The 26,179-nt window shown below is 37.7% G+C and overlaps 3 protein-coding genes across 7 annotated transcripts in view; 1 reads left to right on the forward strand and 2 right to left on the reverse strand.

Annotated features, from left to right (window-relative positions):
* kcnh1a (potassium voltage-gated channel, subfamily H (eag-related), member 1a) overlaps positions 1–11,884 on the reverse strand; it is a 57,557-nt gene extending 45,673 nt beyond the window's left edge. For 2 of the 4 annotated variants that reach the window (XM_026190876.1, XM_026190874.1), the window contains exons 1-5: positions 11,626–11,884; positions 8,286–8,312; positions 6,571–6,694; positions 600–706; positions 143–271 (exon numbers count right to left, since the gene is read on the reverse strand). In XM_026190876.1, the coding sequence (XP_026046661.1) occupies positions 143–271; positions 600–706; positions 6,571–6,694; positions 8,286–8,312; positions 11,626–11,698 (460 nt within the window). In that variant the 5' untranslated portion in view covers positions 11,699–11,884. The remainder of the gene's footprint in view (positions 1–142; positions 272–599; positions 707–6,570; positions 6,695–8,285; positions 8,313–11,625) is intronic. The other 2 variants (XM_026190878.1, XM_026190875.1) reach the window with 1 other exon arrangement.
* A 2,302-nt stretch (positions 11,885–14,186) lies between these two features.
* Positions 14,187–16,606, reverse strand: mrpl57 (mitochondrial ribosomal protein L57). Of its 2 annotated transcripts, none has more exons than XM_026190885.1 (2): positions 16,438–16,606; positions 14,187–14,773 (listed from the first exon to the last, which is right to left on the reverse strand). In XM_026190885.1, exon 2 carries the CDS (start codon positions 14,756–14,758, stop codon positions 14,447–14,449), a length of 312 nt encoding a protein of 103 aa, XP_026046670.1. In that variant the 5' UTR covers positions 14,759–14,773; positions 16,438–16,606; the 3' UTR covers positions 14,187–14,446. The 2 variants fall into 2 exon arrangements, with proteins under 2 accessions (XP_026046670.1, XP_026046672.1); XM_026190887.1 differs by lacking the exon at positions 16,438–16,606 and adding an exon at positions 16,279–16,354.
* Positions 16,607–16,938: 332 nt separating this feature from the next.
* On the forward strand, positions 16,939–23,412 carry LOC113035349 (cytochrome P450 3A40-like). Its single transcript, XM_026190881.1, has 13 exons — positions 16,939–17,108; positions 17,229–17,322; positions 17,472–17,524; positions 17,761–17,860; positions 18,426–18,542; positions 18,768–18,853; positions 18,943–19,085; positions 19,183–19,307; positions 19,732–19,816; positions 20,043–20,203; positions 20,301–20,527; positions 22,657–22,819; positions 22,909–23,412. The coding sequence occupies exons 1-13, from the start codon at positions 17,041–17,043 to the stop codon at positions 22,981–22,983; spliced, it is 1,497 nt and encodes a 498-aa protein (XP_026046666.1). The 5' UTR covers positions 16,939–17,040; the 3' UTR covers positions 22,984–23,412.
* Positions 23,413–26,179: the final 2,767 nt, after the last annotated feature.

Below are 26,179 nucleotides of genomic sequence, written 5' to 3' on the forward strand. Positions count from 1 at the left end.
GAAAAATAGATCTAACAGGATTTTACAGACTCATGTGGCGCCCAAGTATGGATGTACATTCTTTTTTTCCCCATTTTACCTCCTCTCACCCTGTCTGATAAAAATGTGAAGTTAAACAAATTAAATTTGCCCAGAGTCTAACCTTTGGAAGAATCGTCTTCAATAGGCTGTTTAAAGGCTGTGATGTCGCTGAATGTGCAGAGAAACAGGACCACTTTTTCTTGTTCATTACGAATGGGAGCAATCTTCACAAAAAACCAAACAGGCGTCCCTGAAAGTACAAAGAACAGCACACATTTAGCTTCATCACCTGCTTCTTATAAAGGGAAAGAATCAGTGTGTGCATATAGCATAGTAGGAATCTTGATGGCCTTTCAAAACTTTGCATGTTACACCAGCAACAGGAAACAAACAACCCCACATTTTGCTGAGGAAGGCTCCTCTGGTCTGGCTCTCAACCAATTAGTACATTTCTAGAGGTAGAAATGTTCTTGGCTGCCTTTGAACTCTGCTGTATGTTACAGAGGCTCTGAATACATTTGCATAATGAGGAGACTGTGGAAGTTTTCTCTTTTCTCGCATGTAGAGTCGCTACTCACTGTTTTTCTTGTACATCAGTATTTCAAACGAGTTCATCTCATAATTCTCAAATGTTAGTCGCATTTTTTCCGTCGTGTCCTTGTCTGTGAGCTCCCCATACATGAAGCTGGAAAACACAAAGGGAAATAACAATTTGAAATCTTAAAAGAGAAGCAGCTTTCTCTCTTTTACTAAAAGGGTGGTGAGAAAGGTTTGAATGGGAAAATATCTTCAGTGTTAGATTACCTTGTGATATTTTGTTCTTTTGGCTTAAAATCAAGCACTGCTTTGACAACTTTTTGTGTCACTGCATTTACCTTTAAATCATGCCTCGGTCAGGATTTCCTCTCAGTTTCACCTCAGTTATAAAAAATGATATCTAAACTAAGCAGACCAAGCTGTGTAAAATATCAAGTGGGTTAAAATTCATATAAATGTATCCTGAAAACATAAAAAGACAAATGCAGCCCTGGATGCTCATTGGCCAAATGCAAATTAAACCTGAAGATGGGTTAAGCAACCACGAACACTTTTAAGCACACTACAGAGACATTCATCTCACTTTACTTATTAGTGCCAGCCTCAGTAGCAGCCTGCTCCAGCGTGATCTAAATATAGTCTGTTATGAAATACAAAAGGAAGGCTAAATTTAATGAGACTAAATTCTGATGCTGCAGAGACTTTTCAGACCAGCGCTTGATGTAACATCAGTGACGAATGTCCTCATCTCACACCTCCCGTCTTTCCCCTGTGCGGGGAGGAGAATGACATTCTTCAAAGAAGAATATGTAAAAGCAATTCCTCAAATCACTTCATCATCATCATCATGTGTGTTTATAGAAGGATGTAACTGATGTGCAAAAAGAGCTCGTTATTAGACTCTGGAGAAATGAGCATACATCTTATGTTTGAGTCATCTTCAAAAACATTAAAAATCCATAATGTGAATGTTTTATGAGCTCATAATAAGGCACAGGATTTTTTTTGATTTTTTTACATCAAATAAAAATAACTTAAACACCAGGATGATTAAAGGTGCCGGAATATGTCTGAAGAGAAAGTGGCTACTACCTAAATGACTGTTTTTTTTAAATGGTTCAGATTAAAAAATAAAATTGATCTGGAAAGTGATCTTCCAGTAGAGAACCAATGGACACAGCTAAAAAAAAACTGCAAAAAAACCCCCCAGAGTATCGACTCATGTAAAGAAATGCAGCATATATGAATTATTAACATGAGAACTGTGTAAGCTGCTGAGTATATAGCCAGTGACTCTATTCCTAACATACAGCAATGCATAAAAAGACAGTGTTGTATAGTTATCTTCCATAAGCAGTTAAACACTGGCAGTAACACCAGCGCTGCCAGGTTTTAATGAAATAGCTGGTTTTTGTTTTGCTTCTTGCTTGGCTCAGATTCAGCCTTTATGACCATGTTGAGGGCTGAGATATATCAAATTTTCTGCTTTCACAGTCACTGCCATGGGAAAATCACTTTATTACTGTGGTCATAATAGCCTTTTATACAGCTGGAGTATTGTAATTATGTATTTCAATGCCAGTTAAAATATATATATTTAAGAGAGGTTGGCACAAGAAACTGTAGTTTCAACCTGAAAGTCTTTTGTTTTTTAATAATACCTTTTTTTTCCCCTTAATTATTTGTGTTTAATGTAACTTTTTAAAGTATTTCTTTGTGTAAGAATAATGCCCCATTTAACATGATAAAATTAGACGTTTTTAGAGATTCTTCTGACAAAGCAGTAAAGCACCAGGAAATCTATTCTTCTTCTTCTTCTTTTTCCCACGCTAATAGTGTTTGTGCCACAAAAAACTGTAAAAAAGTATTAACGTTGATGATATTTTTCAAAATTTCCACCACTACTCAAGGTTTCAAATCCCTTCTCTCGGGATAAATTAAATATTGATAACTATAAAATAATAATAACCGAAAAAATAATCTCAAAGAAAGGAGGCGATGCTAGTGTGTGCCGCTTTCCTAACATCTCCCTACAGCAAGACTACCTCACAAAATGCTTACCCTGTGATTTTATAAGGCCTATAAACAGCCCCTATTGGGTGTTGCTAATAGATCAGCAGTTGGCTTTTGTCATACATATTTAATAGCAATTATTTGCCTCTGTTTAGTTCACCAAGATCCTGCTTTAGACTTAAGAAATCCCCACAAAGAAATACAGGAATAAACGTGTGAAGAAGTGTAGCTACAAAGAAACAGGAATAACCAATAAAATGCAGAAATAGAGAAATGCAAGTTTATATACGGAAATGTTTTGTTTCATTAATTCGTTCACTGATAACTACTAATCACCGATTCCTCTTTTTACGCTCATCCTCACTCTTGTGAGCCGTTTGATAGTAAATGCTCAGTATGATCTTTTCACCACAATAATTAAGTAATTAGTGATGAATATATCTCTCAGTGTGTTCTCCTACAATTCATTACTACCTATTGCAGAAATAACGCATTAGTGATTTATTAATTATCAGGTTTCCTCCCTCACTCGTTTTCTGCTTTCCATCAAAGACATTTGGGAGATTTTAAGTTTGTTTGTCTCCCTCTTTCAAACAGAAGCCTGCACTTGATTTACCGACCTGATATTAAACCACAACAAACCATTACACATTGGCTTCAATATTTGTATTGGCGAGTGCTCTGCAGCTTATGTTTGGGCACCCGAGGGTCTAAATCAGTAATAGCCGCAGTGCTGGCTGTAACAAACACCATCTCCCGCAACAGATGAAATCTCCCACGTTTTTCAGATTTGGCAGCACCAACTGTTTCACTGGGATCCTATTAATATGGTGGTTAGTGGCATCCTTATTGTAGGCACAACAAACACAAGTCCTGAAATGATTTACTCACTCCAATAACCTTTTATTCCTTTATGTTTATGTATATCTACAGGTTTACCATTATAGTCGGTGATGCAAAGGCAGTTTCAGCTGTTACAAGCTGATTACATCACAGATTTGTGTCTGGTTTCCAGCTCTGTGGCGGTGCAAAAAAACCCAAAACAATCTGCTAGACTGTGTTTAACTATGGGAATATCATATCAGATCTAATTGAGTGGTCTGTGTAATTTGAACTTCCTCTGGTGAGATGCTCTGGCAAAAAGAATTGATTCTCCTGTCAGTTGGGTCTCGTATAAAGCCAGGCCTTTGACATAGCAAAGTTAGCCCCACAGTGTCACTAATAACTGTGTATCCACATCTTAATTGTTAGGTTTAAGCTGATAGTTGTATTTTTAGGTTTGAATTTGTGACAAATAAATCAAAAACTGATCACTCGGCTCTTCAGCCCTGCTAGAGACGCGGCTTTATAGACAGCATTATCAATCCCATGTCAAGCCCAGCAATTTGGCCCAGACTGAAATATCCCACCAATATTGCCATGAAATCTGTTCTGATCCCCTGACTTTTCCTACAAATGTGTCATTGAAGTTGGCATTTATGATTGGGAGTGTTAGGTCATGTCTCCTACCGGATTAAACATAAATAAACTCTGGTGATCCTTTAGGTTATAATGCAGGAGGAACAGCAGTAGTGGTTTTTGCATGTTTGTCACACTTTTTGTTTACAAATTATTACAAGTTCAGTTTCACTAGCAACACCCAGCACTGATTACTGGCAGACCTGTTGAATCAAGAAAACCTAAAAGTGAAGTACACTAAGAGATCTCAAAACACAACACATCATGCCAGAATTTAAAGAATTCAATATAAAAGTCATTGTAATCTCTTGGTCTGGAAAGGGTTACAAAGCCATCTCTAAGGATTTGGGACTGGAAGCAAACACGGTGGGAGCCATTATCCACAACTGGTGAACACTTCATAGAGACCAGCCTACCAAAATTACTCCAAGAGCACACTGACGACTCATCCATGAGGTCACAAAAGAACTCAGAATATCTAAATAACTGCAGGCCTCACCCTCAGTTAGGATCAGTGTCCATGATTAAACAATAAGAAAGAGACTGGGCAAAAATAGCATCTATGGAAGAGCTCCAAAGCTGACCAAAAAGAACAAAGAGCCTCACATTTGCCAAAAATGTCCAGCCATCAGTTCATGCTCTGAAGCTCAAGCACACTCGAGTTATGCAGCAGGACAATAATCCATAAAACACCAGAAAGTCCACCTTGACAATCCTGCAGTGTGGCTGAATTAAAACAATTGTCTAAAGAACAATGTGCAAAAATTTCTCCAAAGCAATGTGAAAAACGGCCAGTCACAAACACTTGATTGCAGTTCTTGTTGTCAAAAATGGCACAACCAGTTGTTAAAAGAGCAGTTAAATTTTCACACAGGCAGGTTTGGATAGCTTTTTAACCCCCTAATAAATGAAAATATCATTTAGAGTGTGCACTTTGTGTTTACTCAGGTTATCAAGGTTTAATTAAAGTGATAAGATGATCTGGAATATGTAAATGTACCTCAAGTACAACTTCACTGTACTGAACAACAAATCCCATTACTGCAGACGCTGCACCTGACCAGAAGCACCTCTTGCTATTTCATTAAAAAAATAACAGAAAAAACATTTGCATGTACTGCTGATGGGTGAATGTTCCTCTTATTCTGGTAATTAACAAGCAAATTTGCGAAGAAGTTCAATCTGAAAACACTACATATAGTCAGTTGTGGCATGTAGGGACTATTTGCAGTATAGGCTATATTTTCCATTTCAATTAAAATAACTCCAAATATTCATTAAAGGCAGATCTCTCGGATCACAAGCAACTACTGATTACATTATCCTCCTTAAATAAGGCTTTCCCACCTCACAACATCAGCGCGCTCTGCTTGGTGGTAGAAGGTGTAAATGCATAAAAACAAAGGAATTCACAGTAACTGCATCCATAACTAAAAATGGCTCCTATTGTGACAGAACTACATATTAAACTGTCTGATGTCGGATCAAACCCCATATAGATCTTTTAATCACAGGACCCAAAGTAATACCATACCTATGTGATCAAAGGATCTAAGTGAGGGCTCCACACATTTCTTTTTAATGGAGAAATTTAAACTAACTTGATTAAACATAAAGTGTGAATATTTTAGCATTGCCAGGAGCTCATCGAGACAGCAGCGGCCATAACATGTTCTCAAAGTGTCACTGAACAATCTTATTTATTTATTGACGAGAAACAGCTGTAAAAAAAAGTTAGTGCCATAACAACTAAATGCTTGAGGGCTTAATGAAGTATTTTGAGTCTAAATTTAAAGTTTTCAGTAGTACAGTACAATACAGTACATTACCTTGTTCTAGGCCAGGTTCGTGTTCAGTGTTGGGTTAAAATCGTCTGTAAGCTCCAATTTTTTTTACTGATTCTTTGAATTTTCAGTACTGTAAGTGTAAAAAAAAAAAAAAAGACATTCTGCTGAAGGAATACATTTTTACGTGCAACTTTTTGAGCTGTACGTTAGAAGAAAGAAATCACAGCAGTGCAAACAGTATCAAGTATCCCTGGAATTTGCACACGTTTAGTTGTTTGACTGCTGGACCTAACTGCACTTATAGCAGCCCATAACATTCAAATAGATCAAGTCTGAAGTAAATCTAATGTGTAGAGCTGCTCTCTTGGCGTATTTGTACGACTGGTTTTATGTTTTGTTTTTTATATTCTTTATACATCCCTGGCACTCATTCTAATGATGTCTTTGAATGAAGACAGCTCTTAATTAATCTACCAATTATGTGCTGAAAAATAGCCAAATTACATGTTAAGCCCTCCTTTTACATGATGTAGTTTTAGGTTTTGCCAACCCAGAGCCAGGCTATGTTAAACTTTTAGTTTTTAGTTCATTACTTCTCTGTAATTAACAAATAATTGTTAAAATGAACAAAGCTAATGTTTATGTTGGGATGTGTTCTTGAAATTCTCTTAATGAATTTAAATACGTATGACAGTTTCTTGTTTTTAGCTTTTAACGTACAATATATTAATAGATAGAGTTCCCTTTTGCCTACCTGCAGGTGCTGCTTTTCTGCATCACCTCTGCTCTGTGATACCCCGACAGCTTGCAGAAACCATCATTGCTGTAGACGATGGGCCAGTCCACTATCTGAGCATTTCCCAGGACAAAGTTGGTATCTGTTTTAGAGTGAACAGGAAATAAAAAGGGCAAATAACTCGCAGCATTTCCTAAAAATAGCATTGTAGTGTAACATACTTCAACTACAGGGTAAGGGAAAAGACCTGTATCTTAAACTGAAAAAGTAAAAAAACTATCCATCTATATCTGTATCTCTCTTTCTATTTTATAAGCATATGTTTATCTTAGTAATATCTATCATTAAAAAGATTGGTGACTTAAAGCAGTTTAAAGATTTTTATTAGAGTCCACGGTCGCCTACGGCTCATTAAACACTCAGGGCAAGTGTAAACAAATGTAACCAAACATAAACTCTTTGCTTATGCAGAAAGCATCCAACTATCTGCTTCATTAACTTGCTTCTTGGCAGTGCAAAAACAGGTTTTTATTGCTTTTTTATATTTACCTATGTAGAGTTTGTAACAGGCCTAATTGGCTGCTTAATGTGTGTGTGTGTGTGTGTGTGTGTGTGTGTGTGTGTGTGTGTGTGTGTGTGTGTGTGTGTGTGTGTGTGTGTGTGTGTGTGTGTGTGTGTGTGTGTGTGTGTGTGTGAAAAAGTAGTTATGTTTGCCATTAATTTATAGATATAGAAAACTGTAAATATCTGTATCTACCCTTTATGGAGAATAGAACACATTTGTTATCATGTGGCATATTTTGAATTATTCAGAGCAAAACGTATTTGTGGCTAAATGTTAATAAGCTTAAATAACCAGACTCGCATGCGTACTTGCTTCCATCCTTTTTTCAACCTGTCAGCAGTTATATAATTAGCCTACTCAAGCTGTTACTCATGTCGTAATACATTAAATAAACAGATAGATTTGCTATTTTTTTATTTTAGGGGACATTTTAAAAAACCGAGATAAAGTACTACATTGTGCAAATGACTGCAGTGGGTTTTTCTGGGAAACTTTGAAAAACTCAGACAAATTTTAACATGAATATGTGTCACTTTTACAAATAACATTTGCATTTAAATGACAAATGAAATAACTTGTGCATATGCACATTTTGATATTTAAAATGAGGAAAAACATTACGCATATAATGCCTGCAAGCTAGCTCACACAATGACACAATGTTCTACAGGGATCAAAAACAAAGGAAGATTTTGGTGATTTTTATGGATAACATAATAAAATAAAACATACTATGTAGTAGTGGACATAGTGATTTTAGCTAAGATGAAAAACTAAACATACAGGCATAGACTATAACAATGTCACAACACTGAGGTAAAGGAGCAGGAGGGAAGGAATTCAAAACACTGGGTCACAAAACACAGTTTATATATCACATCTAAACACAAAAACACATGAATAATCACTAAAAGCATGGGGACGATGCACAGAACATTTCATGCCAACATGTTATTTTGCAGTGAACACATGTTAATGTTGGGATCCTGGGAGGAAGGAGGCATAAAAGGAGGCATCTGTTAACTCACTAATGGGTTGCAGCAAACATTTCAGATCTGAGCTTTGTAAATTAACAGCATTTGGTCTAGAACATTAAGTGTTACATTACAAAAAGAGAGACACTGACGGGGGGAATATGAGCAGCACGCCAAATTAAACTTCATAGTACCTGTCTGCCTATGTGACAGTGTCCAAACTGAAATGTTTGAAAAGAAAAGAGGGTTAACAGATTACAGAGAGAAACATGCACTGAATGTCAAACAAACAGAGACACGCTTGTGTTTAACTTGAGTAGCTGCTGATAGACATTTAAAGCAACTATCTGAAAAAAAACTATTCTGATTAAGTTAACACATTAGTGGCCACATGAGTGCAGATAAAAACAGAAACAAGCATGCAAACTTAATCACATTTATAACCCTGTGATCAATTTTTTTAAGCTTTGATTTCATCTTTAATAACTTCTGAGAGAAATATTTGCCACTTTAGCTGCTAATGGATTCAACTTTCTTCAGCTAACATCAGCTTCACTTATACACCCATTGCCCCGCTCAGTAGCTACACTTGTTCAACTGCTCATTAACAAAAATATCCAATCAGCCAATCGGCAGCAACTTGACATATGTAGGAATGCAGCCATGGTCAAGATGACCTGACAAAGCTCAATCTGAACATCGAAATGGGAAAGAAAGGTAATTTAAGTGACTTTAAATGTGGTAAGGTCGTTAGAGTCAAATGTGCTGCAGGTCTTGATGGAGGTCCTAAAAATAAGCATTTTGGTTTAATTCGATAAAATGTGGAAAATGTGTAACAGAATGGCAACTGCATAACCTGACAGTGCACTACCATAAACAACAGCAGCTGTTTCAGCAGCTGAATAATCATTCTAACAGCTGATCATCAGCTGGGCCTGAACTGGTAGCATTCTGTTTTTGTTGATTGGTTATAATTATACTAATTTCTGAGATGCATTGTAACAGTTTTCGAGGTTTCCAGGACACTTTTGTGGCACCTTTACTCGAAACAAATAAAAGCGACCTGTTGTGCTTTACCCTATTTTATGTGGGACCAACCGTAAAAGCACCTAAAGTAATGCCAGCATTGCATTTGCACATAACTGGATGAGTTGCAAATATAGTGTAACATTATCAGTGTTGCTCAGTGCTCTTAAAATGCCTGGACTACATACACTCTTCTACAACACTGCTACAGAAAAACATAAATACAAAATAAATTGTATAGCTAACATGACTATGTTCTACAAAAGACAAGGTAAGTTTATATTACAGTATCAAATATAACACTAATATCAATGTAATCTGACGTTGTTTCAGCTGTTTCTTCAACCATGCCTATCTTATATTTTTTTGTTAGTATACTGTCATTTGAAAAGACAAGTAAACAGACGTATGCAGGTTGTTACTATGAACCAAATTTTGGGAGAAAAAGTTTCAAACAATGATCTCTAATCTCTATGAGCCAGAATCTCAGGCTTCAGTCTGTTTTTTTCCATGTGATGTTTCTATACAGTCGTCTTCTACAGGGGCAGCACGTAGAACTCTCAGTGCTGCCCCTCGGCAGGCTTCGAGATGTCAGCCAATCAGAGGAAAATAGACTTTAGTAAAGAAATCTAGGGATTGTTTTGGACAAGAGGACGAACTCAGGGGCAACATATAAAACAGGTATATCGAAGACGTTTTTTAAACTTTGAGACATGCAAAGCTAATCTAGTGGAATCCCAGAATAAAAATACAGAGGTGGAAATGAGCATAATATGTACCTTTTTAAGTTACTGACATGTGTAATTGAGCCATCAGTGCTGTTCTTTGTGACTGTTCGTTTCCTTTTAAGACAAGTGCTGAGAAAAATGTTTGACAGGTTTATTAAATGGGGAGTGTAAGTATAGTGAGAGAAGAGAAGATATCTGCATAATTTAAAAGTCAAAGTGGGTGGTGAACTGCTGGGCACGAAAATCAAAAAGTTGTCTTGAACACTGTCGTCAAAATATAGCACAAAGCTAGCTATTTAAAAATGAATGACTGGTACATAAAAGGAATATTTCATTGTTTGCGAATGCCCACCCACCACTGTCTCAGTGGCATCCAGCAGATTATAGTCTCGGCTCCTTTGTTTCAAGCTTGGGAGAGATTTACCGCTCACTAATCCATCATGGGCTGCCTAAGGTCATAAGAAAAACATATGTATCTGCTTTTGTTTTTAACGGGTGGATTTTCTTAAATATATTATACAGCTTAGGAATCCAGACATCACGCTGTAAAGCCAGCCTCACTGTGAAGAGATGCTGTCACTGTCTCTGAGCAGGCTGCTCCCTGTTTGTCATAACACATTTAAATGTAGATATGTGCAGCAGGAGCAGACTGACAGTGAGGCGGAGAGTTCATGCACAGAAACATGGTGGTTTCACATGTGTGAACCCCTATTTAAAAACAAAACAAAAACAAAAACATAAAGATAGTACGTATCCAGTAATTTTCCCAAAATGTGTCTCATGACAGAGGCAACAAACGCAGGTGGTTCTCTGTCACAGCTAGCTGTCAACTCTCCAGTCCGTGCTGTCACGTCCTGTTGGATCTAAAAAACACAGAAAAGCTACTTTCTGTGTTTTTACTGAAGCCAGAACAGTTGGCTTAACAAATCCCACTTGTCTCTATAAGTTTAAAAAAGAAAGAATCTTAATTTTAGTTCATGTTTTTCCTGAGAAGTCTGGTCTGTGTGTTTTCTTTCAGTGAAATGTAACTCAAAATGGTATAACAGAAAGCCTAAATCCTCTTTATTAACTGATTCATAGCACCAGTTACAACATGGTGCAAGGCTTTCCAGACTCCATGAAGAAAAGTGAACATGATAAAAATAACTATTAGGATTATGTTTGGACAAATGTCAACTACTTTTGGATACATTTTTAGATTTAGTTTAATAAATAATAATGCCTCAGATGTTGATAATAAAATCCCAACAGCTAAATTTCAAACTGACCTGTAACTTAAAGGGAAATTAAAGTGAATGCTATCAAAAGCAGGACTTTTCACTCTCTATATTATACTGATAATCTATTTATGTGAAAACTGTAGAAATAAGTATCATGCCAGACATTTCTGAGCCATACAGTCTTTCCTTGGACATTTCCAATGGTCTTATGTAATCAGTAGTACATTTAATGCTTGTAATGCACACAGTGAAAAAGTGAAAGTGAAAAAATGAAATAATTTTAAAGATGAATATGCTTACTCTAAATACATGAGTGAGATATTGACAGTCCTACTAGAAACATTAATCAGAATGTTTAACACCCAGTAGTTTTTCCCCTCCTGGTAAAAAGATCACAGAAATGTTACTTTAAAAAAATCTCAATAAAGGATTCTTAATTAATTAGCCCTCCTCGTTATTTAGTTAATTAGACTAGTTGACTGTGTCGAGGCATTTATTATGTCTAGCTTTCCAAAACAGAGTAGAGTTCATTTTTAATGTTTAAATCGCATCATCCTTACCGTTCGACCGTCTGACAATATTCTCCAAAAAAGTATTCTGAGGGGCCACAAGTCCCCTCCGACCCCCCGCCATCCTGCCGCTTCACTCAGTCGTCTGCAGGTGAATCGTTACTCCGCAATCTGCAGTTTGTTTTCATGGTGTCTCAGGCTCTGAGCGGATTTCTTGGACAGAGGCTGGCTGTCTGGTGTGCTCATTAGCTACCTCCCAAGCCCGGTGTGGTGCGTTGGCGCCTCTTACGCACCTCATCATCCAGGAGAGGAGAGGAGAGACTCTGGGTCGGCTGTTATTGACTGGTGTTACTAACAGGACCTGGAGCTCCATCTGCTGGACATAATTATGCGTACACTGAAAGTTCGCAGTGGCTCCTGCTCTCAACAAACTGCAGTAGTGGAACTAAGAGCGTTTAAGTCACGCGGGGATTAGCAAATGAAAGAACCCAACAAGCACAACTCTGATGGCCAAAGGCGAAATGGAACCCCTAGGACAGACGTTTTGAAGTCATATTTCTCTTTGGAAAATAAATTAAATATCCACACAGAGGCCAAGGCAACTGCAAAGGGACTCAAAAATAACCTCAAAGAACTGAAAATGACCTCCAAACAGACACCACCCCCCAACTAACATAAAATATACATTAATAGACACAAAATCTTACAAAGACTACAACAATAGACCATGGGAATTAGGGCAAATCTTCTTAAAAGACCCTCAGTTTTTTGGGTTTTAGATGTAAAAGTCAAATCTCAAACAGTGAGGTTTAATCTCTCTTATAAGTTTGCAGGTGTTATTAAATTAAGAAAAAACCTTCCTAAAATCTCCCCAGGAGAATTCTGGTCAGTTAATTTGTAGGAACAGTAATGCTGAACTTTGTGGTTTCCTCTTTGTTTACTGCCGTGAGCTCTTTCTAGAACATTTTTTTCATCGCCTCATAAATCTTGCTCAATTATTTCGGACTCGTAGTTGGCCACACTAAGACAGGCTAAGAAAACAAATCCTGCAGTGACATTTCCATCGAAATTAAAACAGTTTAGGTGGAAAGAATGACGTCATGAATGGTTTGCAGGTGAGGGCTTCAGGTTTTCTGTCCTCACAGTTTGGGCTTGCCTGTTGTTGCAAGTCTAAATCAGACTGGATGGCTACTATGGAAACCAGCAACCAGCCTGCGCTGCAGAGAAGCTCTGGTTACCGCTGTTTTGTGCTACACCAATTAAAAAGGTGGAAAATGGCAGAATCTTCCTGCTGTTTTGCTATTTCACTGTCCTGCACACACTGATAGAAAGACAGGAGCAACCAGAGCACATTATCTTCTTATATTATTGCCAGTTACACTTTAACCCCTCATGTAGCATCTGCAGGCATTATGCACACAAAATCAAAGTGTTTATGCTCACCATGTGGACGTCATTGACGATAAACCCTCATTGGGGTGGGTACATGAGCCTGATGGCTCCATTTAAGGGCAGATGATTTCCGAGTCAGTGTTTGCTTTTCTTTCTTTCTTTTTTTTTTATTTGGTCACAACTTACTCCAGTCTTTCCTTAAAAGGATAATAATCAGGTCACCTGCTGGCTTTTCCACCTGTCTGGTGATATAATTATGAATTATTACATAAAAGCAATAACTGTTATCAGACAACAGTGTAATGCTGCGTGTGTGCAGATTGGTTGTGCTCTCACTGACAGTCAGTATCTTCTTTAGTGCTATCAATTAACTAAAACACAGATTTATGTAGAACACAAACTATATCAGCATCTCATACTATTGTTTGTGACACTTCTTTAAACCCTCATTGTAAAAAAAGAATTTTAACAAAAGTGTTTATACTATACAGTGAATTATTTCTTATATCCACGGCCAATACAGCATGTGTTATGCATTGTCTGCTTTATTGCTTGGAAATACTGAATGATGTCTTAAAGTAAACTACAGATAAATTTGCCTCAGGTCTGTGTTTCCATTTAAGGGCATGTAATTTGAGTTTGTGTTTGGGTCACACCTTCCTCCATGTCCTTAAAAGGTTCTTCCTCCAGATACGTATTGGTTCTGTCAATATTACTGATATGTGATGGCAATAACCACTGTTAGACAACAGTGTTGTGCTGCATCTGAGTTTTCATGAGGGCCAATAATCCAGAGTCTCTGGAGAGCCTTAGATTTGTGGCAATAGCAGGAATCATAAAGCATATCTTATCACAAGACTACAGAGCAGTAGATAAAATAACAAGGCTCATTACCTACAAACAATTCCTTAAAAGGATCAGTGAATAGAACCAAAGCATTTCCTTTAGATTAAAAAAAAATATTCCTCCCACTCTTATAAAAATTCAAAGGGTCAAAAAGGCTTTACAGTCACAACAAATTAAAATGTGTTCAATTGTTTGTTAAAGTTACATAATTGCACCCTAAATGCCCCAGATAATCGATATAATTTCTCAGTTTTCCTCATGGAATATACTTGTGCAGCTCATTCAGTTAAAGAGCTTTTGTAACCAGTGGGGAGGCTGAACTTAAAAGTGTATTTTGTTGTTAAGCTCTTAATTAAGGACGCACAGATAAAACGTGGCTTTTGAAGAGAATTTTATCCAAAGAAAGCTACATCGAAAGGAAGAATGCCAGTCACATTTTCAGCCGAACCCAAAACATCTGCGAACAGAGAGAGTGAGAACGGTCTTTTGGGAACACTTCAAGGTGGCTTCTCAGTTGACAATAAGCAAATCAGTAATAATAAGCCATAATAAACAAAAACAGGGCTTCTTTGGACAAATTAACTGTTTTAGATTGTTATACTATAAACACAGTCTTTGCATGTCACTTCACACGTTAACTTGACCAGTTCTTAGTGATTCTCAGATGACTCAGGTGATCTGTGATGCGTTTGTGTTCAGGAAAATTCGCAAAGCTGGCCTCCTTCAGCTTGAGCCAGTTCTGGGCTCTGCGTTCTGCTGCATGCCCGTGCTCCTGTTCCTGGGTCATGTACGGCCGGCTGATCCAGTACTCGTTCTCAGCTTCGCGCTCCAGCTGCTTCAGTGTGTTGCGTTTCATTTGCCAAGTAATCTGTCGAGGCCGTCGATACTTTCCGATCCACTGCTTTCCAGGAATACCTTTTCGCAGAAGGGTGAGGGTGAGGAACATGATGGCAAATTATTTCTGTGAAAGACAAAAACAGCTGAAATTAGGGACTGCTGTGGTGACAATTTATGACAGCAAAAGGGCTTTGGTGAAAATATAGCGGGGCTTCAGAGACACATTCAAAACTGGCAGAAAATAACCAAAAGACAAAGTGATTACAAACTTGAACATTTTAAATGAAAAATGATTTCTTTTGAGAAAGGGCTAAAAATAAAAAGTACATTGAGGGAAAGCTGTCAGGTTATACTGCCATTAAATCCAATGAAGGTTGGGACAGACTGGCAATTGCTTGACAAACCAGTTTACTAAGACGTTTGGATTTTCAAGTTTTGTTAAAAAAAAAAGAAAAGAAAAAAAGCATACAATAAACAATTCCCATAATGCTAACTACATACTGCTATGAATCCAACTGTACACTGAGAAACTTCACTATTTCACCAATAAAACTTCATTTTAGGGGAAACTTTATTTTTTTACTTTAATCTAACAGCCACACTCAGTATGCGTCAGGAGCAATTCAGCGTTCAGTATCTTGCCCAAGGATACTTCGGCATGCAGACTAGAGCCAGAGATTAAGCCACCAGCCTTCCGATTGGTAGACAACCCACTCTACCTCCTGAGCCACAGCCCGTAAAAAAAGAAAAAAAAAATGCTGCAAATGATGAAACATAAAAAGACCAGATTCAAGCCATCATGCTTCATGCTGCATTCAGATTTTCCTTTTAAAAAGGCCAAACGGAAAGAACAGAGTAGCTACCTAGACTTAGGAATGTTTACACTGCACTCCAAAATATTATAACTAATGGCGAGTTATTAAAAATAAATAAATAAATAAAATATGCACACTATGAATATCCTATACTAATCCTCTTGCTAATTAAAATAAATCTGACTTACATCTGAATCATTCATTTATTCCAACATTCACTATAAATATTGCAATGACATCCTTAAAGTACATTTTTAAGATAAGATAAGATGAGATGAGATAACCTTTATTAGTCCCACACGTGGGAAATTTGTTTTGTCACAGCAGGAAGTGGACAGTGCAAAAGTTATGAGGCAAAAATTAGAATACAATAAGAATAAATACAATTTTGGGGGTCATGTTAATTGTGTAGTGATACTCGGATATAAAATATATTATATATGATATAACAGGAAACAACTAGGGTTATAATGCAAAATGAGGAGCCTGGTGATGTGCATGAATAGAGTGGCATGGGACAAATTTCTAGCAAAACCTACATTTGCCCCCTAAATTATCTGCTTCGTGAACCAATATCAAATGTTAATTATACTATCAAACATTTATAAAAGGTAAGTTTTTATCCAACGGTTTTACTGAGGTCAGATTAAGCTGTATGTGATTCATCAACTAAAAACAACCTTGACGCCCCACAAGTAAATGCCCTTAACACAGAAACCGTTATAAAAAGAAAAAATTCATAAAATGTATTAAGAGTCTAACCTTTTTGTTATAAAGGTGGGAAAATATTTAAAAATATGGAACAAGCAAATACCTCAGCGTGGTTTAAATGCAAAGCTGTAAATGGAAGCTCTAAACGAAAGCTAATGTCAACCGTGCTTCACGTTGCAGAACAAGGACAGTTTAAAAACGGATCATTTCAGAGTCACAGCAAGCACACAATGGGAAACCACGCATCTAATCTTTAACTTACCTTCTAACTGCGTTAAAAGCAGCCGAATCTCTGACCAGAAGACAGGTTCACTCAATTTGATTATAATACAAAGAACAAAAAAGGCAGAAAACAAGCCGCATAACTAGCATCCGCAGCTAACTTCCCGGGTCATTGGTTGTATTTCCGGGCAAACTATGGGGCCTAAAAAGGCCCAAAAGTCTTCCGAAATACGCGTTTGTTTCTTTGTTTTTAAAGAAAGGCTTAAAACTATTTATAAATGTGTAATTAGGAAATTATTAGAAAAAAGTATCATACTCTGAAATTTAAATTGTTTATCAGGTCGTGTCATTGCAAATTTACGCATCTGAGCGTTAAAAAAAACTGCTACTTTATTTAAGTTGTTTGTTTATTGTGAATTTAAATACTGCAATTCATATAAACCTTTTTTTCTGATCAAAGAGGTGGTGACTAAAGCTAACTGACCCACCAATGACCTCTTTTTTTCTTTTCTTTTTTTTTTTTTTTTTTTACAGCCTAGCTGATAATTTGTCAGTCTCCTCCCATCATGGAGTGGCTTTAAGATCAGGCTCCCAGCGCGTTTCCTCAGTTCCTTTTCCAGCGCTTTCAGGAAGAAAGTCTAAAATGTTTTTCACATTATTTTCACCAACCACTTGGACGTTGCTGGCGATCGTGTTTACCCTGCTTTTGCTGTGAGTATTCTGCGAAGGAAACAAATGGGTGTCAAGCTTTGTTATTAGTTGTGATAGTTATTTGTTTATAATAACTGATGTCATATCGATCTCAGTTTTTCTCCTTTTTTTGTAACACAGGTATGGAATTTGGCCATATCGTTTTTTCAAAAAGCTGGGGATACCTGGACCATCGCCTCTCCCTTTTGTTGGAACAGGGCTTGGCTTTAAAAAGGTAAGGAAACCAAACACCAACATAGTAATACACCTCACCTTACAGTAAAAAGGAGCTGACTGATGACTGACAATGAGTACCTGTCTTCTCTATTTAATTTGAATGCATACATTCTATTCTAAAACACAGTTTCCTGCATCTTCTTGTAGGGAATTCTTGCTTTTGACCAAGAGTGCCATGCGAAGTATGGGGACATCTGGGGGTGAGTTATTGCTTCATGTGAAAGATATTTTCAACTCATGTATCCAAATACACTTAGCTGCACTTACGTGTCTTTTAAATAAGCTGTGCGTGACTAAGATTGGGAATATTTCCTGTTTTTATGAAGGTGTTCCTCCTTTGGACCTGAAATAGTTTTTAAAAAGTGCAAATCTCTTTTGGCTGAAGCATGAAGATCCAAAATGTTAGCTCAAATGACTAGATGCCTCCTTTTTGCAGGTTGTACGATGCAAGAACACCGGTTTTAATGGTGGCTGACCCTGAGATTATTAAAACTGTCACTGTGAAGGAGTGCTACACTGTGTTTACCAACCGCAGGGTAAGAGACCCTTTGTATCACATAGCAAAGTGAAACCTACGCAATGGGACCGCGGGGTTTATTTGCATGAATGTGTTAATTTAGCCGTCATTCAGTAGCAGGAATAGTTTGACTGCCTGACAACCTGCCTGGTTTTGCCGGGTGGGTACTAATGAAACATGGGAAACGTATTTTTTTTTTCTTCAAATTTGTCATTTGTACTCACTTATGCACATATTAAAAAACAGCATTACAGACATAACAGACGTGCTTGTTATTCTAGTTTGTTATTAATCTTTGTGCTAAATTAAGATAAGTTGCAGCTTGTTGTATAGTTATATATTTGACAAAAAAAATTACAATATACATTTCCATATGTATTCTATATGTACATTTTAAAATATATTTTTTTACTTTCTTCTATGTATAATAATAATATGCACACCATAGAGTCAACCTAGAGATAAAGGTGTAAAGACATTACAGTTGCATTACATTATCTCAGCAAAGTTCATAAGTTGATGTTGGACATGGAGATGCTGGAGGAAGCTAAATTTAAGCTTTAAGTGTAATTTAATTTTCACAGGATTCTGGTTTTATGAATGGACCTCTGGATGATGCAGTTTCAGTAGTCAAAGACGAGAGGTGGAAAAGAATTCGGAGCACCGTGTCCCCATGCTTCACCAGTGGAAGACTGAAACAGGTTGATATAATGTATCAGTTATGTTGTAACTCCAATTTTGTTAATCTGTCTTAAGGAAATTCTCTCTCATGTCTTATGAAAAGTTCTGTCTTTCTGGTCCAACATTGTTAGTTACATTGATGTATATAGTATCTACATTTTTTTTTTTGTCTCTGTAAACCCACTGACATGCATTCCAAACAAAACATAAATAATATAATTCTCCTACTTTATCTCCTTGTTAAGGTTTATCCCCTTGTTGCTCGCTATGCAGACCGACTTGTTGCTAAACTTGAGGAAACGAATTTGGATGAACCCATCAATGTCAAACAGTATGTTGTTAATCTTTAATATGCCAGCATATTGCATTGTTCATCCTATAGTAAATAATGCTCTGACTTGTCTTTTCCAATTCTCATAGGTTTGTGGCTCCTTACAGTTTAGACACTGTGACCAGTGCTTCTTTCAGCGTGGAGACGGACTCCATAAACAATCCAAATGATCCTGTGAATGTGCAGGTCCAGAAGGTCCTTAACTTCAAATTTTGGCCTATTCTTTTCCTAAGTATGACCTCCTTTTGACCCTTATTCAAACTCCATTTGCTCATATAGTATTGCTAGGTTTTTAATTTTTGTTCAACTGCTCTTTTGTCTCCTTTCAGTGATTTTTCCCTTTGGTAAACATCTGCTGGAGCTCCTGAAGATTGAAATCATGCCCAAAGACAGCATTGACTTTTTCTACAACATCATTAAGAGATTTAAAACCCAGCATCGTGAAGATGAATCTGTAAGAATAACATTTATAAAAGAAGTTCAACATTTCACAAAATCAAAGGCTTTCTATTTTGTTACATTATATTTAAAGATTAATGTCTGTGAAGTGCAGCAATCAAGATCATTATATTAGCTTGAAAACAGGAAATGAGCTGCCTACCCTTTATCTACAAATTTTTGTTCTGGTTTATTTTAATTTGTATTAAAAAAACAAAACTAAAGATGAGAAATGTGTTTTTTTTCCACAGGTTTAATAACCTGACTATTAGCTGGTCAACAATTGAAAACTGTGTTCATCTTTTACATACAGTCTACCCATATTGCAGATATTTGCAATTTTCTTCTGCTGTTGTCTTTCAGTCACCCATATTTGAGTCAATAGACTTTGAGCAAGTTTGCATTTGTTGCTGACACTGAATGTTGTCTTTTTGGTCTAGGCCCGAGCAGACTTCCTGCAGGTGTTAATTCAGAGTGAGATCCCAAAAAAGGAGTATAAGAATGATGAAGAACAGCCAAATAAAGGTATGTTTTTACCAGAGAGGTAATCCATAAACAGGGATATTATATCCCTATAACATCCCTGCAAATATTTAGAGACAGCCAGGCTGGCTATGAGTATCAAAAATGTACACCAGGAAGGTTGGACTTTAAATCAGTGTTTAACCAATACCAGTCAGTTATTACATTAGGAATACACTAGCTTTGAATATGATTCTGAAACTGACAAGGATTTTTCTCTTTTTGATAGGTTTGACTGAACATGAGATCCTTTCCCAGGCCTTGATCTTCATCTTGGGAGGCTATGAGACCACCAGTACCACTCTTACATACATGCTTTATAATCTGGCCACCAACCCTGATGCGTTGCAGACCTTACACAAAGAAATCGATGCTAACCTGAAGAAAGATGTACAGTAATTTCTCACATAATTTGTCTTGTTACTGTAGCAGACAGTCTTATCACATTTTCCTTTTTTGTGATTGTGTGTTTTCATATTTTGCCTAGGAACCCATTTCTTATGAGGAGCTGACCGACCTGCAATACCTGGACCATGTTATACTCGAGTCGTTGCGTTTGATTCCCACTGGCCCTCGGCTCGACAGGACATGCAAAAAAACTGTGCAGGTGCATGGCCTCACCATCCCTGAAGGAACCGTAATTGGGATTCCTGTGTGGCTGTTGCACAAAGACCCACGCTACTGGAACTCACCTGAGCTTTTCAGACCAGAGAGGTAAATCTGCAATCTTATCAAGAACCAATCTTGGTTAAATCTTGGAAACTATTACTAAAGAAAGGGTGCTTTACAAGGTTTATTTCTATAGACTAATCAGAATCAGAATACTTTATTGATCCCTGGGGGAAATTATTTTTTGTTACAGTGCTCCATTATAAACCAACATTAAGACAAGACAGACAATACACTAACTAAGAATAGTAATATATACATACATACATACATACATAAGTCACTCATAAATAAATAGCTGAAAAAGAAACATGTGTAGCTGTAGCAGCAAACAGTGTGTTAAGTGGATGCGTTGTACAGGGAGATGGCCACAGGCAGGAAAGATTTCCTGTGTCGTTCAGTGGTGCTTTTCGGTAATCTCAGTCTCTCACTGAACGTGCTCCTGTGACTGACCAGCATGTCATGGAGTGGGTGGGAGGTGTTATCCAACATTGTCTTTATCTTGGACAGCATCCGCTTCTCCGACACCACCTTGAGGGAGTCCAGCTCCATCCCCACAACATTGCTGGCCTTACGGATTAGTTTATTAAGTCTGTTGGCATCTGCGACCCTCAGCCTGCTCCCCCAGCATGCAACAGCATAGAGGATCGCACTGGCCACAACAGACTCATAGAAAATCCTCAGCATTTTCTGGCAGATGTTGAAGGACCTCAGTCGCCTCAAAAAATAGAGACGACTCTGGCCCTTCCTGTAAAGTGCTGTGGTGTTTTTAGCCCAGTCCAGTTTATTGTCAATGTGTACTCCAAGGTATTTATAGTCCTCCACAATGTCAACACTGACCCCCTGGATTGAAACAGGGGTCAAGTGTTTCCTGGTCTTCCTGAAGTCCACGATCAGTTCCTTGGTCTTTGCCACGTTGAGCTGCAGATGATTCTGCTCACACCACGTGACAAAGGAGTCGACCACAGCCCGGTACTCTGTCTCATCATCCCTGCTGATGCATCCAACCACTGCAGAGTCATCAGAAAACTTCTGAAGATGGCAGGTCTCTGTGCAGTGGCTGAAGTCTGTGGTGTAGAGGGTGAAGAGGAAGGGGGAGAGGACAGTCCCCTGTGGTGCCCCTGTGTTGCTAATCGCCTTGTCAGACACACACTGTGGGAGACGTACATATTGTGGTCTTCCTGTCAGGTAATCAACAATCCAGGACACCAGAGAAGCATCCACCTGCATCGCTGCTAACTTATCACCCAGGAGGGTCGGCCTGATGGTGTTGAAAGCACTGGAAAAGTCAAAAGCCACTCATATCACTTTGTCTTTGCAAACCTTACAAACAAATCTGACATAAATGCTGAAATACCGTTGGGTTTGCTGACAAGAAGTGACTCAAAGACATCTACACAATCATCACAACAAGACAAAGCAAGGCTGTATCGAAATTAGTTATAGATTTATTTTAAATACATTTATAAAAAGATTCAATTTCTTTTCATCTTTTTTAGATTTCTGTGTATTTGCATAATTCCTTCTATTTAAATATATACAAATTATAGTTCCCATCAGTTTATTCTTAATATTTCAAGTAATGAAGTGATGACATTTTGACATTTTTGAAAATTTAATGAAAATCAAAAACTTGAATCTCTCATTTGTAACACTCAGGTTCTCTTAATTGGATAGTTTGCAACAGTCCCTTTGGCAGCAGGTTCCACACATGGATTTTGGGCCATTCATCCCATTTATCCTGACAGATCCTCTCGAGCAGACTTCATGAGAAGTTTTAGGTCCCTTTACTTTTAGTCAAGGATAGCCAGAGACTTATCCAGTGGTGTCTTAAGACTGTGTTAAAGCTTCATCAGGATGTGATTTAGGAGACGCCGAATCTTATCTCATTATAGACACCCAAAAACTTTCTGTAGTCCAGGGGCCACGCTGTGCTGTAGAGGGTTAACAGTATTTGTTTTTGTGTTAGAGCACTGAAGTTAAAACTACAAATATTCTTACTGAATACTACACCTGAAATTAATGTAAAAAAAAAAAAAAGAATTCAACAGAGGATTTTTTGCTACTGTTTCGAGTAGCTAGATTAACTGCATCCTCTGTAACAGCATGCAGAGCCTTTTCCTTTTACGTAGTAACTCCATGATTTTAAAGGCTTATTTGATCTGTATCTGCAGGTTCAGTAAAGACAGCGGAGAGGAGGTGAACCCATATGCGTACATGCCGTTTGGACTCGGCCCTCGTAACTGCGTTGGGATGCGCTACGCCCTCCTCGTCATGAAGATGGTTGTTGTCCGTCTCTTGCAGAAGTACACTTTGGAAACGTGCAAAGAGACCATGGTAAGAGCAACACTCCTCCACATTCAGACTATGATGCTACTTTTTTGTCCTGTCCCTGATGTTACATCCATTTCTTTTCTCTTCTTTAGATTCCACTTCAGTTTGACTGGAAGTTTCAGCCAGTTCAGCCTGTAAAACTCAAGATTGTTCCCAGAAATCAGTAATCTAAGAGGGAACATCTTCAAATCCCATCAAACATGTTATTTTATGCTTTTGCTTTAACGTGAGGGAACTGCTGCCAGGAATGACATTGTTCATGTAATTTCTTTTTTCAGCTGCTATTTTGATGAATCAAATGTATTTTAATTCCCTTTTTTTACTGTGTTGAATGTTTAATCTGACTTTTCTGTGTTCAAAAAACACATCTACCTTTGCTATTTCTCCTTTTATGGTTAATTGCATGAATTTCTTGATGACATTCTTGGACTTGTGACTTCTGAAAAGTGCAAACATGCATATTATCTTTTGACACTTCTGCTTTATGGGTCACATTTCTTCCTTGTTTGGTTTCTTTTTTTGTGTCAGTTTGGTAGAAATTGGTGTCTGTTCATGTATGAGCTTCGTGATGCAATAAATACAGTTACAACTAGAAATTCAGAGTCTTGTGAAAGTCTGTCTTGAGACTGTCAGGGCCATGAAATAAGCTCCTGGCAGTGAACACACATCTCCCTGATGCATGTAGCTTATTATTGGTGGCAGTGGCGGTCCTAGCCTATTTAGCGCCCTGGGCGAACACTCCCTCTGATTGTTTCAGGATGGCCTGCCATTATCCAATGACACATCTGCTTACCTGTATCTTTTGCTCGTTTCTCCTCCTCTTTTCTCATTTTTATAAACTGAGCACCTGATGGCTTTGAACTTTTCTTGTCCATCTTCCATTGGTTTTAATTTTGCACTCCAGTATGAACACCCATCCCCCAACACAAGGATCACCACAACATAACCTAACAGACCTACACCTTAGTTCACAGATTCGATTTGTCTAGGGTTTATTTCTGGGATTTCACACAACCCAGGATTCAAATCATGATTACATAATGGGCTTGGATTTACAGCATTACGATTGAAATATGCTCTATTTGGAAGCAGCCGGCCCCCTCCCCTTTCGACGGGTTGTGTGTGAGACTTTAAATTATCAAACTGTAAATTATAAATTTTAAATTGTTATTGATCCCTTTACCCCTGGTCCTAAAGTGTATATTTATTTTCTTACTCTTCCTATATACACTCAACAAAAATATAAACGCAACACCTTTGTTACTGCTCCCATTCCCCATGGGATGGACGTAGAGACCTAAAATTCATTCCAGATACACAATATAACCATCCCTCCCAAACAGTGGTCACAAATCAGTCCAAATGTGTGGTAGTGGGCACATCTGCTATATTGAGATAATCCATCCCACCTCACAGGTGTGCCACATCAGGATGCTGATCTGACATCATGAGTAGTGCACAGGTGTAATGGGCGATAGAAAACCGATCGGTGCCTATGCCATTCCCAATATGCGCTGGCATGATGTTGGGGCAGCATGAGTTCGAGCAATTTTATTTTATTTTTTTGCCGATGCCCGTGATGCCGCCCCGGGCAACCGCCCGTGTCACCCGTATCAAGAACCGCTACTGATTGATGGTATCTGTCTCCACCTAGCGTCAACAGCTGCCAACCAGCTTCTACTGATAATTTGTTTTAAACGTTGACAGCTGTCCACTGCTGATTATATCAAAAGGAAATCTTACAATATGTCGTCAAATCCAAACACTTGAATTATAAATTTGTACTTGATGTACTGAATCTTTTTATTTTATTTATTTATTTATTTTTACCAAATTCCAGAACAAAATCCTAAACCTGAACTTCAGTGCTTCTGTTTTTAACAGGACTTTATAAATTTATAAGTCCATGAGTACAAGAGTTGTATCTTCTCTTGTAACTTGCAAGACTACGAATAAGCACGTTTCCCGTAATGTAGTACTATTGTTTTAGATCTTGAATAAGTCCTCTGCTTCCAGACAGGAGGAGTCATTAGTTATATTAATGGAGTAAAATCAATCATAAACATTTAATTAATTTATCCAAACAATCAAACAGTCATGCAACATAAACAGAGTCACATATATAACTAACAGTAATAGCGGAAGTCACTTTTTTTGAGATTTTCAATTAATGAAGTTCCCTAATCTAAAATTATAACTTGCAAATGAAGTGAAAATGTCACTCAAGTGAAAATTGTATGTGATCTATTTTCTACTCTGACAAATTAAATGTACAAAAATAATGATGATGGTGATAATTTGAAGGCATAAAAGGATAAAAAAAACAAAATGAACTTAGAGTTATCTTTGGTAATTTAATTTTTATACCTTAAACTTGGCAACGTGAATACAGCACAATAATTGAGTTGGCTGATGTAGTTGTCTGAAAACCACCTGAAGCTATGAAGTATAAAGGTGAGCTCAAGAACTGTATACAGTTCTTGAGCTCACATCCAAGAATAGTTTATATATAAACTATTCTTGGATGTGTTTGGGTGCGTGTGTTTGCATTATAAAGTTTGCTTTTTAAGACCCATTGGTAACACACTTTTGTATTACACAATCAGTCATCGGTGCCAATAGTATCTAGGGGAAGAGCCAGCAGGTGACCTGATTATCACAACCTTTTAAGGAAATATTGCAGTAGGTTGTAACTAAATAAACTGTGACCTAGAAAGCATTTGCCCTTAAATGGAGCTACTAACACCAGGTTGATTTACCCGCCCCAATGAGAAATTATCAGCAGCAAAGGTGAGACAGTGAGCATAGACACATGGCATACATGGCATAGAGCCTGCAGATGCTACATGATGGGTTAAAGTGTAACTGACAGTAATATAAGAAGATAATCTGGAGTCGTTGCTCCTGTGTTTATATCAGTGTGCAGGACACTGAAATAGGAAAACAGCAGGACGTTTCTGCCATTTTCCACCTTTTTAATTGGTGTAGCACAAAACAGCCTTAACCACAGTGTCTCTGCAGCCCAGGGAACACTGCTGGTTTTCATTCTAGCCATTAAGTCATCCAGTCATCCTCCAGCCCTCACCTTCAGGTGTGAGCAAACCTTTAATGACATTATTCTTTGCACGTTGTCACCAGAAGCATTTTTTAGTCTGTTTTAATGTGTCCACCTAAGGGTCCAAAGTAATTGAGCATGATTTATAAAGTGGTGGGAAAATCAATTTCACAGTTGTAGACAAAAAGGAAACCATAAAGTTCACCAATACTGCTCCACGAAACTGAATTTATCCTCAAAAATCTAAGTAAGCACAATGCTACTTGGAAGACTGGAGGAAACGTTTTCTGTGTCAGACCCAGCTCAAG

This window comes from Astatotilapia calliptera, chromosome 13, assembly GCF_900246225.1.
Source record: "Astatotilapia calliptera chromosome 13, fAstCal1.2, whole genome shotgun sequence".
Lineage (NCBI taxonomy): Eukaryota > Metazoa > Chordata > Actinopteri > Cichliformes > Cichlidae > Astatotilapia > Astatotilapia calliptera.